The 13,881-nt window shown below is 33.3% G+C and overlaps 1 protein-coding gene across 1 annotated transcript in view; it reads left to right on the plus strand.

The window, feature by feature from the left end:
- The window catches only part of rasa2 (RAS p21 protein activator 2), a 142,721-nt gene that overhangs the window by 57,876 nt on the left and 70,964 nt on the right, over positions 1-13,881 (plus strand). Inside the window, exons 3-5 of the mRNA XM_039760217.1 lie at positions 3,582-3,685; positions 4,413-4,507; positions 7,630-7,706. Coding sequence (XP_039616151.1) covers positions 3,582-3,685; positions 4,413-4,507; positions 7,630-7,706 — 276 coding nt within the window. The remainder of the gene's footprint in view (positions 1-3,581; positions 3,686-4,412; positions 4,508-7,629; positions 7,707-13,881) is intronic.

Consider the following 13,881-nt stretch of genomic DNA (forward strand, 5'->3'; position numbering starts at 1 on the left):
AAAGCTATCTCAGAGGTTTAAACTGTCAGTTTCAACTGTAAGGAATGTAATCAGGAAATGGCAGGCCACAGGCACAGTTGCTGTTAAATCCAGCAGGTCTGGCAGGCCAAGAAAAGTACAGGAGCGGCATATACACAGGATTGTGAAAATGGTTACAGACAACCCAGAGATCACCTCCAAAGACCTGCAAGAACATCTTGCTGCAGATAGTATATCTGTACATCGTTCTACAATTCAGCTCAATTTGCACAAAGAACATTTGTATGGCAGGGTGATGAGAAAGAAGCCCTTTCTGCACTCGCGCCACAAACAAAGTCGCTTGTTGTATGCAAATGCTCATTTAGACAAGCCAGATTCATTTTGGAACAAAGTGGTGTGAACTGATGAGACAAAAAATAGTTATTTGGTCATAACAAAAAGCGCTTTGCATCGTGGAAGAAGAACACCACATTCCAAGAAAAGCACCTGCTACCTACTGTCAAATTTGGTGGAGGTTCCTTCATGCTTTGGGGCTGTATGACTAGTTCAAGGACTGGGGCCTTTGTTAAAGTCGAGGGTCAGATGAATTCAACCCAAAATCAACAAATCTTCAGGATAATATTCAAGCTTCAGTCACAAAGTTGAAGTTACTCAGGGGTTGGATATTCCATCAAGACAATGACCCAAAACACAGTTCGAAATCTACAAAGGCGTTCATGCAGAGGGAGAAATACAATGTTCTGGAATGGCCGTCACAGTCCCCTGGTTTGAATATCATTGAAAATCTATGGGATGATTTGAAACAGGCTTTCCATGCTCGTCATCCATCAAATTGAACTAAACTGGAGAGATTTTGTATGGAAGAATGGTCAAAAATACCTCCATCCAGAATCCAGACACTCATCAAAGGCTATAGGAGGCGTCTAGAGGCTGTTATATTTGCAAAAGGAGGCTCAACTAAGTATTGATGTAGTATCTCTGTTGGGGTGCCCAAATTTATGCACCTGTCTAATTTTGTTATGATGTATATTGCATATTTTCTGTCACTGCTGAAATACTGCTGTTTCCATAAGGCATGCCATTTATTAAAAGGAAGTTGCTACTTTGAAAGCTCAGCCAATGATAAACAAAAATCCAAAGAATTAACTTTTTCAAAGAACCAAACTTTTTTTATATGACTGTATTATTTTAATTGGTTGCACAGATCTTTGATTCTGCCTCCAAACATTTCTGCCGTAAATCATAAATAAGTTCATTAATTGTCAGTATTACTACAGTATTTATTCAGTTTTTCCACTTTTTAAAGAGGTGGTTAATTGTGTATGTTTGTTGTTGTGGGTTCAACACCTAAGTATGCTGGTTCTCCCTTTGCCAATGTATTTTTCTGGGGTTATATCCCAATGTTCTGTGGAACTACTGGAAAATTAAAAAATACAATTGCTTGTCTTAGATCTTATAAGAAGTATGCAGTTTTCTCTTAAAATCACAGAAATGAAAACTAAAATAATGTTGGTTATTAGCTGTTTTAGGAAGTCATTTACATGTGGTTTCAGTGCATTAATTATAAGAAGATGTTCTGTAATTACTGAAAGAACTAGTAGTTATTGTGTAGGTCTGGATTTGAAAAAAATGAATGAATTAATTTGTTGGTACAAAATAAGATTTATCTTTATTAATGTACTTTTTTAGAAAGAGGAAGCAAGCTAAAATAAAAATTTAATTTAACAGCGAAACTATAAAACCTTATGTACACACCAGGAGAAAAAAATACCTAAACCCTAATAAAAATATGGTAACATAAATAGCTGATAGAATAAATGCTACTCACCTGGCAAACTGTACGTTCTCATTTGATGTCACTGTCAGCATTGTGGTAGTTTTAGTAGTGTGTTTTTTGGAATAGAGTTCACTGACAGCCACTGAATGAGTCCATGGTTACTATGGTTTGTCTTTCTAACAGTGGACAGCAACAGTGTAGAGTGAAACTTTTCATCCACTGTACCATAACAGCTTTGTAAATTGTGAAAGGGTCACATTGAATGCATAGTTATTGTACTCTTGCACTGAAATGGTTACTTTTCTTTATGCTGTTGTGCTGTCAATATCCTTCTAAAATTCTTTGAAATATTGCAGTTCTAACATTTAACAAGGCGCTAGCTTTTATATAAAGATAAACTCTCTAGTTTGGTGTTTACCTACCATGTAAGTGAGCGGTCAGGCCAAGATTAAAAGGCCATTAGAAAAAACACACTATTCATATTAATGTGTCTCAAAGGGACTTCAAAATAAAAGAACCCAAATCTTTTAAAGCATACAGTTTATCTCTAAATTAATCATCAAAGCCGCTATAAACCTCAGCCAGCATCAAAGAATACAGACACCTCTCACCGGTGTTCAGGAGTATGAATTACATTTAAGAAATTTGTATCTGCATCGTAGGTCATAAAGGAATGATACTGCTTTCAAAACAGAACATAACACCCATAAAGTATTGTTGCAGAAGCTTTTTTATTGGCTAAGAACATCATGTGTGTTTACAATGTACAAGGGGAAGATATTCATCCCAGTCATCCAGTTGATCACTGAATCCATCCAACTGATGCACCATTAAAAGGAATACTTTTATGAATTTATTCTTTCCAAAGATTACCTTGTGAGGTAGTGAAGCCAGAGATGCACATATTCTTTCCTACTTCGAGAAACTGTATTTCTTGTTGTTTTTGTTGACTATTTGTTAGAGGAAGTCAGTGAAGTTTTGAAATTAAGATTCAGTTATATATTTTAAAAGAAAAAAAAAACACCAAGTGTTTAGTAGAGAACTATTGTGCTTGATGAAATAGTGTTCTGTGTTGCTTGTCATGTAATGAAATAGAATACTGTATTACTTTACTGTATAATTTTATTTTATATGTATGCATTTTTAATAGGAAGTTAATCATTTGAAAATAAATAGGAATTACATTTTAAAAGAGTAACTTGGAGCACCAAATATTGTTATAACACTAAATATGTTTTAACACTAAATATGCTTTAATAGTGCAAATGCAATGGAGTTTTTGTATTTTTATTCTCAGGGTTTCTTCTTTCTACTGAGATTTGAACGTTGGTTCATTAATAAGACTATGATACTTGGTTACCAGTTACATCTTTTACGTGGATACATTATATCTAAAGATGCCTAGGTTGTGCAATGTGTATTCACAAAAATAAAAAAAATCATAACCAAATTGTTTTCAAGTATTTCATTCCAGTGCCTTAACAAGATACCATGATGAATTCTGCTAGATGCAAATGTTTTCTTTAACCCACAATCCTGACATAACTTTGAATCATCTGGTTTTTATTCCTAGTTAATAACTAAATAATGGATATAGTGAATTGAAGGTCATGTTTTTTTCTCCAAACCTCTGTGTGTTTATTCATAAAGAAGAAGGAGATATTTCATGTTGCTTTGGAATCAACATGAAATGTTATACAGTATATAAATTTTGGAAAAGGTATGGAATAATATATCCAAACAGAATCACTGTAAGTTATCTTTTTGGCCAGCTCTATGTTTCATTTCACAATTTTTTAACATATAGTTCTTGTGTTCATTTTAGCCCCTTTTATGGAGAAGATTTTTACTTTGAAATTCCAAGAAACTTTCAGTATTTATCTTTCTACGTTTATGACAAAAGTGTTTTCCAAAGGGATTTACCACTTGGTAAGTATGTTTCTTGAGAGATGTACTTCTAACTCTGTATCAGTAATATTTCCATATCATTTATGATATCACCTAAGTATGTGTGTAATGTCTGTCATTTTTAGGTTAGGTTGATTTTTGGCTCACAAATATTCTGGAAAGCCTCATGATATGCTTTAGATTAAACACTTTTAATTTTTGAATGTTGTTTTTATCTGGCTAGGCAGATTTCTTTATTGTTTATTATTACATCTGTTTTATCTCAATTCTGGCTAAAATTGGCTTATGTATAGAAAGTGAAGTAAAACACCCAGTAAAATAATGTAACCTCTGTGTAGAAGGTTTCTACGTATAGATTCAAACTTTAAACACAGAGCTGTGAAGCGATGAAAACATAATAGTTATATTTACATGTAAGATATGCACAATATTATGTATTTAAATCTTTTTTTTAATTGCAACATTTTACATAGTTTTCTGATATGCAAGTTTTTTATGCTTTATTTTCAGTACATTTTACTGTACTGTGTAATCAAGTTGATTGTTTTTGAAACTAATTTTTATCTTCCCAAAGTAATGTATATTTTACCTATTGTTTAAATAACAAATTAGAGCAGATATAGGTGTCTTTATTTTTATGTAATGTTGACTAATAAATAAGCACGGTTTGTTTTTGTTATGTTTTCTACCTAATTTATGTATGATATTTGTATTAATATTAATAGTGAAATGCACTCTGATATTTCAGGTAAAGTAGCCATACGAAAAGAGGATCTGAACAAGTATAGTGGAAAAGAGCATTGGTTCACTTTACAGTCCATTGACCCAAACTCAGAAGTGCAGGTATTTACAGCAACCAATCTAAACACATATTTGATTTATTTCTGCAGACCATGTATGTGGTTTTGGATCAGAAAAATAAACAAATTTAGCTTTTTTTATTATATTTTCAGAAGAACGTTTTTTATGTTACCGCAGTATCTTTGTGGTGTGTAAACTTGTTTTGGTTTAAATTTAGAAATTGTGCATATTATGCAGTTGTCCATAAATAAATGCTATGTTAACTAAAAAGGCAGTAAAAAATAGAATAACGTCTTACCTAGCAACCTGAGATGTCAGCATGATTTCCAAGTCTAAATGGTATGTGGGAATTAATTTCACCAAACAATACATTATCTATAGTGTGTCTATAGTGCTATAAAATGGCATCTAGCTATATTTAATAAAGAAATATGAAGCAATAAGCATAACATTTACAGATTATATATACCTTTAATTTTTAAAGCAGGGCTGTTATGATGAGTTACACAAGTAAAAAATTGCAAGATATTTTTATATAATGAATAAAAATTAATTACCATCAGTATCACCTTACAATTTATTACATATAAAGTGATTTAAATAAATCCTTCAAATCTTTTAATTATATTTAGAGACTATCATTAATTAAGTTAGATGATGCAAAGTAGCATTGGTATTTTTTTGTTTTGTTTTTTAATAACTTGTTTTTCGCTCTCAGAAATACCATTTAAAATATATTTTCCATTATAATGTAAAAGTAGACCTAAGTTTAGATTTCAAGTTTAAGGAGAGTAAAGTCAATGAATTTTATTGTTTTAAGTTAAACGGGATCCCACATGCATTCTGATAAATGCCATATTATTTCTGATGTGATATGCTTTTTATTTAAAGTCTCCTGAAAGATTAAAAACAATAAATAAAATGAATAGTAAAAATGATATGCCTGTTAAGTTAGAAAAGTGAAAGCAATAATATAATTATTCAATGATCTCTGGTAAATTATAAAATTATATAAATTATATATATATATATATATATATAAATATAAAGCATGTTAAGAAACACACAAAAAAGTAGCTCAAGCCTTATTTTAATTTTAAAATATACTATTTAAGCAAAGAAACAAATATTGGAAAGTATTCAAAGATAGCAGACGGCATGTGGGAAGAAGCCGAGTTGTGAAAAAAAAGTGTAGGGAATGGTAATTTGATGTGGGAAGAAATTGGTGATTTTTTTTTTTTTGCATATAGCAAGGAATATACTAATAATTGTAGAAGAGTGAGGAGAATGGAAGCCTCTGCATAACTTCAAATGATACATAAATAGCAAAATCATATAAAAGTTGCTAGCTAGGAGAATGGTACTATGCATTTAGTAGTTTACTTATTCATTTCAATACAAAATAACTGCTTTTTCTGAAGGTAATTGGTTTGTTTATCTTCTTTTATTGTTTGTATTGTCATGTAACCCTGTATAGGAATTTGTTTATTTATTGTTAGTGCAGGTTTGACAGAGTCAGTAATAAGAAATATTAAACTGTTTAGCTGTCATTTTATTTGTTCATTTTTTTCTCCTTTTAAATTTTCCACCATGAAGAACTAAACCATGCAGAAATGTGTTGGGTAAAAAACCTTCTGCACATATTTGTGTTACTTGTTGTCATTTTGACAGGTGTGGTGTTGCTTATTCCTGCATGTGATTTTTTTTTTTTTTTTGCCCTGTCTTTCTTTTCTCAGGCAAAAACTAAACTGATAAACATTATAAAACACATCCAAGTTCCAAATTATTTCCTTATACAGTCTAGCTTAATTATTTTTTCCTTCACTGGATATACTATAAAGAGCATACATTATAAAATGTTTTTCAGTAAGATATGATGTTACTTTACTCTTATTGATACACTTGTATGACTATATATTTATTTTAATTCAAGGGCAATTTTTCTACAAGAGCATATTAGGGCCACAAAGAAGTAGAAAAAAAAAGGTCTTTTTCATGCTGAAAGTTGAAATGTTGACTTTAGTTTATTTCGAGATTAAAATCAACATTTCAATTTTAATCTCGTATTTTGTTTTTTCATTAAAGTATGACATTATGAACTTCCTCTTAAAATCAATGTTTAATTTACTCTACTTTCTTAAAATCCTTCATTACTAAAGTAGCATGTTAAATGCTTTGTATTGTAAGTGTTCCCTGACTCAGTCATGAATCAGTCTCTATGTGCTTCTTAAAAAGGATTTTAGTTACAATGGGGTTTGAGTAAATTAAACATTGAATTTAAGATGAAATTTACAATGTTCTACGTTAATGATGAAATAAAGTACAAGATTAAAGTGGAAATTTTGACTGTAATCACGAAACAATCCTTTTTTTTTTTCTTTTTTCTTCACAGAGTCCCTGTTTTTTGTTTTTTTTTTCCTCCACTGTGGCCCTAATACACTTACATATTTTTCAGATGCTGTCTACAGAGTTTTTGTTGCAAGGGAGTTGCATATTTCAAGTATAAATAAATAAATAAATAAATACAATTTTAATCAGCGGGCGTACTGTACAAAGATAGTCATTAACTATAAAGCTAATAAAACATTTTCACAGAAATATTGAACATGCACATGTATGTGTAACTATTACTTTTTTATTAATGTAATGTATTTAGATGTAAATGCAATTCTTTATAATAAAAGTTGAACATATTTCATTTCTATGACCAGTTCATGCTGGATTCAGAACCTTGTTCCCATGGTGGCTTTTTGCATAGTGGTCTGGTCGTATTGCAAAATTAGCTTTTTAGAGATGCAGTTCTGAATAGAATAACATGCAGTTTGTCACATTACAAAGAATTCCATTTAAGAGAAAATGTGCAACACTTGATCAAATTGGTGCTGGTACTTAATTAATTAGACTTAATGAAACTTGGTTGGACTTAATTAAATTGACTTGGCTAATTATTTCCATGAAATTCTTCTGTCAACTATAAAGTACTTGTTATTGTGGTACTTTTGTTGAAATGAACAGTATTAATAAGTACTTGACCTTTTTGTATTAGCATGCTTCTGTTTGGATTAATTAGAATATTTTTTAAAGATGTGAACTTCATGAATTATTTCATTGTTTTTAAAACAATTTAAAGCTTCTTTATTTTAAAAATGATGACATCTTTCTAGGGCAAAGTTCATCTTGAGATGAAGCTTCATGAACTAATCACAGAGACTGGTTCAGTGTGTCAGCAGCTCGTAATAAGGTAATTAATCAATATTTATCTTTCCTAAACAACAGCCAATGTAGGGAGGCTTAAACAGGTATTTTATAGGTCTTACTTTTCCAAGAGATAACAAAAGTATGTCAAAGTAATGTCAGAAAATCAAATCTGGTTTTACTATGAATCCACATGAAGAACACCTGGCTTTACCATGCAGGCAATAAAGACTGGATGTATAAAATGGTGGATTTTTAAGTTATCTTTAAAAGTTTACCTTCTTAGGTGCATCCTTGATAGTTCTAACCTTTTATTACATTTGTTTTTTACTTTATGTGCCAGAATCAAGAAACATCTACAGAGAAGTAGAAAAAATAATGATACATTTTTTTTTTTTAAATATGCAGACACCAATTTTATATAAAACCGTTCAGTGGAACTTCCTTAAGCTACTGCAGCATGAAGATGAAGACTATATATATATATATATATATATATATATATATATATATATATATATATATATATATATATATATAGTGACAGATTTAGGGTTTGCTCGCACCCTTGTACCCTCAGACCACACGTCAGACACCAGGTAAAATTCCAAAAGATGAATATTTTTTATAATAATAAGTGCACAAAGCACCCTCCACTCACAAATCCTCCAATCTCCCAGACGCTTAGCCACCCTGCCTCCCAACACAGCTCCCCGTCTGGGAGCTCCCACAGTCCTTTTATATCCCCTGACCCGGAAGTGTTCCCAATCCAACAGTCCACAAGTCCTTATTCCTACCGGGTCAGGGTAAATAGTCCTTTTCTTCAACCTGGGAGCACGTCGTTTCTTCCTGTCATGTGACCGTGACGCACTCCCGGGTCACAGGGCACATAAGAGCCTACGAGCCCCCCTACAGCGACGCCTGGTGGCCCCCAAGGTATCCAGCAGGGCTGTGTACAAACACTACATAGTCCATGATGCCCTGCTGGAACTCGGGGCATGATCATGCTGTCGGGAGAGCTCCTTCTGGCGGCCTGGGGGTGAGAGCCAGAGTAAAATGCAGGCAATCCACCACAATATATATATAACCCAAGGTAGTGTGTAAGGAAGCCTCAAGTCCAACCCAAAAGGAGTGGTTTCCAGTATTAGTCCATTCTATTTTGACCTTGTAAGATTAGTTGGGCAATACCATTCAAACCATTAAGAAAAACAGATAAAAATTATTTTCCAATCTTTTGTTGATTATTCTGCCAGCAGCAGTGAGTATGTAAATATAGTATACTAGCTGTCCCCCATGTCTCCGCCCACATAGTATTGAAACAGAACAGTGAGGAAGATCCTGTGCAGCTCCCTACTCCTGACATCATGTTTCCCCCTCCCCTTGGCCGACACCCTCTGTCTTGGATTAGCGCAAATTTAGCACTCCAGTAAGTGAACTATGATTCTTGTAAAATCAACTGGAATGTTCAAGCAAATTATAGGGAAAAATATATCTAAATCTGTTAAGTGGTTCTCTCATTCGGTAGCTAAGCAGAGGTAAGGAACGCTGTGAAGCTGACGCGTGAATAAGGAGGGTCCCGCCCCTCCCATCAGCCCGCAGTGTGTCTTTTGGATTTGCGCAAAAAAATTGGTACCGCATGCGAACTGTGATACATAGTGCAATGATAAAAGCTGCAAAATCAACTGGAATGTTCAAGCAAATTATAGAAAAAAACCTGATCTAAATCTGTTAAGCAATTCTCTTGTGAAAAGTGGAAAGACATAGAGACAGACAGATGGTTGAAATATGTAGGGATATCTATAACAAACACTATATGAATAGGTATTTTTTCTGTTTTTCATATTTAAAATAATACAACACAATAATAACACAATAGCAAACATCATTATAGCTTGCAGACTTCACTAAATGAAAACTATACATAGCTCCATAAAGAATGCTGATTAGGATTTGGGTGGTACATTCGCTGTATGTTCAGGGAGAACATAAGAGATGATATTGTCTTGGCAGAAAAACTGAAATTTCACTTTAATAAGCATAAGCAAGCTTATAATGCAACAGTTATATGTTTACTTCTGGAGTAACAACTACCTGTTGTTTTATTTTTTTGATTTAGTTTTATGATATTTATGTTACACTGTATGCAGTATAGTATAGACTTAGTTACTGTATATAGTACCTCTATAGGCATATAGTTATATTTAAGTTTGTTTTTGTGTTATAATCTAATTGAGTTATTTTGCCTGAAGTTATTTTCAGGTCATTTTTCTAATCAGAGACCAGGTTTAGCCTCAAAACAGAGTAAAAAATTTTCACCCTTGTTTATTTTATGTTTGATAGCTTTTTCCGTGTAGACATTTTCTGTTTTTGTCCTACTTTTTTTTTTATCAGTTTCATTAAATTGCTTGTGAATCTTTTCCTGCTTTGTTGTTGGCAAACATCTTTTGTTTTTAAGTAACCAGATAAGTATTAACAGTCAATTAAATTGCCATCTGTATCCTTGTTCTTTTATGTGTACATAAAATGACAAATTTTCTTCTTAATATTTGCAAGGAAATTAATATGTACAAAATTGTGAGTCTACTGTTTGACTCCATATTAAATCTTGTATTTGTGACTTTAGTGTGCATTTCTTCTTATGTTCACATTGTGTTTCATATGGCAAATCTGGTTACTTCCCTCACTTCAAACATATATAATAAATTGATTATTCTAAACTGAACTTAATAAAAGAATGAGAGAATGAAAACTGGGAGCTGTTTACAAAAGCATGTGGTCTGAAGTACAACTATAGCCATACCTTTGAAACAAATAAATACCATGCTATTAGATAAGTTAAAGGGTAAAAGCTGCATATTAAGAGTGATTTACTAGTTTGAATACAAAGTAAAGCATATCTTGGAGGACATTAAAAGGCTAGTCAGTAAAAACACAACATAAATAGAGTATTATAGTAATATACATATTCATTCAATTATGAAAATCAGAGTTCCTTTCCCTTTTTTGATTTCTCCATGTAAATTAAATTTTGTGTAGTCTTTATTTATAAAAATTTTGAAGACCTAATCCATCCATTTTTCAAACTTCTTTGAAGATTCAGATGCTAAAATTGGAGCAATACAATAGCTAGTCCTAAATAAGAATAGTGGTACAATTTAATTATGTACTATAAGATGTTTTACAACAAGTAAAGTGGACAAGTGTTTTATTACAAAAGCTACATTACTAAACTTGTAGCTTTCTCACAACTAATACTGCTTACACCTCAAGTGTAAGTATATATACATACACGCTGTGTTTGTGTGTGTGTGCGAGCGTATGTGTGTGTGTGTGTGTGTGTGTGTAAATATGCCATCATCTACTTCATGTAATGCAATTCCATGTTTTCTTCTGAGTAGTATTTCCCAGCTTGAGGCTTCATAGTGCTGGGTGGATTTGAGTATTTAACCATCTAAAATGCATTTTATGCTTTACTGCATGCATTTGCCCTGATGGAAGGTATAAAAACTTCTGAAGTCCTGCCACATAATTGCGTAACAAGTGAAATCAGTCACACTTCATCATACCAACTTACAGGAAGTTTGCTTCCTAAATATGCTTATACATGCACTAGTATGTTACAGACAGTATACAAAAATGATCAGTGTTTACTGGAAAGCAGTCAGTAAGTTGAGGGATGGTGTGAGTTGTTGGCAGTACTCCACAAAATCTGTTTTTGCTACAACACATTCTGATTAGCGAATTACCCTTTTAATACTATTTTTTTCCCATAACAGACTTCACTTTTTCATCTCTGTTAAAATTTGTTTTGTCTGTCCTGTACTATTCAATGTTATATTTCATCTTAAAGCCCACCGTGAATAATTATAGTTTTTGATATAATCATATGTTTTGTTTTATTGTGTTCATTTGAGCAGATAATAGAATAGTAAAATGTAAAATGCAAGTTTAAAATAAATATTTCTTTGGTGCTGGAACACCTGGTTTAGTTAAAAACTTTGGAAACAAGTAATTTATAGAGAGAATTTTTTATTTACAGTGCATCCGGAAAGTATTCACAGCACATCACTTTTTCCACATTTTGTTATGCTACAGCCTTATTCCAAAATGGATTAAATTCATTTTTTTCCTCTGAAGTCTACACACAACACCCCATAATGACAATGTAAAAAATGTTTACTTGAGGTTTTTGCAAATTTATTAAAAATAAAAAAACTGAGAAATCACATGTACATTAGTATTCAAAGCCTTTGCTCAATACTTTGTCGATGCACATTTGGCAGCAATTACAGCCTCAAGTCTTTTTGAATATGATGCCACAAGCTTGGCACACCTATCCTTGGCCAGTTTCGCCCATTCCTCTTTGCAGCACCTCTCAAGCTCCATCAGGTTGGATGGGAAGCGTCGGTGCACAGCCATTTTAAGATCTCTCCAGAGATGTTCAATCATATTCAAGTCTGGGCTCTGGCTGGGCCACTCAAGGACATTCACAGAGTTGTCCTGAAGCCACTCCTTTGATATCTTGGCTGTGTGCTGAGGGTCGTTGTCCTGCTGAAAGATGAACCGTCGACCCAGTCTGAGGTCAAGAGCGCTCTGGAGCAGGTTTTTATCCAGGATGTCTCTGTACATTGCTGCAGTCATCCTACCCTCTATCCTGACCAGTCTCCCAGTTCCTGCCACTGAAAAACATCCCCACAGCATGATGCTGCCACCACCATGCTTCACTGTAGGGATAATATTGGCCTGGTGATGAGCGGTGCCTGGTTTCCTCCAAACATGATGCCTAGCATTCACACCAAAGAGTTCAATCTTTGTCTCATCAGTCCAGAGAATTTTGTTTCTCATGGTCTGAGAGTCCTTCAGGTGCCTTTTGGCAAACTCCAGATGGGCTTCCATGTAACCTTTTACTAAGGAGTGGCTTCTGTCTGGCCACTCTACCATACAGGCCTGATTGGTGGATTGCTGCAGAGATGGTTGTCCTTCTGAAAGGTTCTCCTCTCTCCACAGAGGATCTCTGAAGCTCTGACAGAGTGACCATCGGGTTCTTGGTCACCTCCCTGATTAAGGCCCTTCTTCCCTGATCGCTCAGTTTAGATGGCCGGCCAGCTCTAGGAAGAGTCCTGGTGGTTTCGAACTTCTTCCACTTACGGATGATGGAGGCCACTGTGCTCACTGGGACCTTCAAAGCAGCAGAAATGTTTCTGTAACCTTCCCCAGATTTGTGCTTTGTGACAATCCTGTCTCGGAGGTCTACAGACAATTCTTTTGACTTCATGCTTGGTTTGTGCTCTGACATGAACTGTCAACTGTGTGACCTTATATTTATTATATATTATATAATTATTATATATTATTTTTTTATTATATTTTTTGCCCTCATTAAAATAGGTTCTGGTGCATTGTTTTTTATTATTATTATTTTCTAATTTTAAGAAAGAAATGTATAAACTGAGCATTAGTCTAAAGTAAGTTTTAACATTCAACTATATATTTTTGCTTTGGTTTTAACAGGTGAATGAAAGCGATCATTTTGTGTGAGGTTTTTTTGTGATGTTTTTATCAATCAATTCTTGACTTTAGAACTTACTTTCATTCACATCAAGCTAGTATGGTAATGCAAGAGGAAATGATGACATACATGAATCTTATGTGCACAACAGGAAAGTGTACCTCCCCGGCTTTCAAACCGCTGCGGCTTTGGTTTGGCGTCATTCTGAGTGTACCAAATAGTAGCTCTTCTGATTGCAGGAAAGATTACTTTAAACTTGTCTAAACCTTTAAAGAAAAGTGTTACAACTGCATCATTATGTGGTTGATTTATTTTTCTTAATAGTTCACATTGTGGTGTTATCATAAATAGCTGGTTCTGGTTTGTTAGGCATTTTTCTTTTTTTGTATATTTTAGTCAAGTGTACATTTTTGTTCTTGAAAAAGCTTTTTACCCATTTTTATTGTATCAAGTTTATTGCTTCCAGATTTCTGGCAAAAAGCTCTGTCTAAGTGTCTTAAATGTATTTTTATATCAACTGTAACAGATTTCATCGAACACCTCTTTCTCTATGTGAAGTCTGGTACTACAGGTTTCTATAGGAAAAATTCAAGGAAAAAGAGGAAGGAAAAATATAGAATCTTAAAGAGCAGACTTATGCAGAAGGAAATTTTAAACATTCTTCCATATGGTGATTCTTTAGCTGTCTTTGTTGACATTATTCTTCTATCCT

This window comes from Polypterus senegalus, chromosome 1, assembly GCF_016835505.1.
Source record: "Polypterus senegalus isolate Bchr_013 chromosome 1, ASM1683550v1, whole genome shotgun sequence".
Classification (NCBI taxonomy): domain Eukaryota; kingdom Metazoa; phylum Chordata; class Cladistia; order Polypteriformes; family Polypteridae; genus Polypterus; species Polypterus senegalus.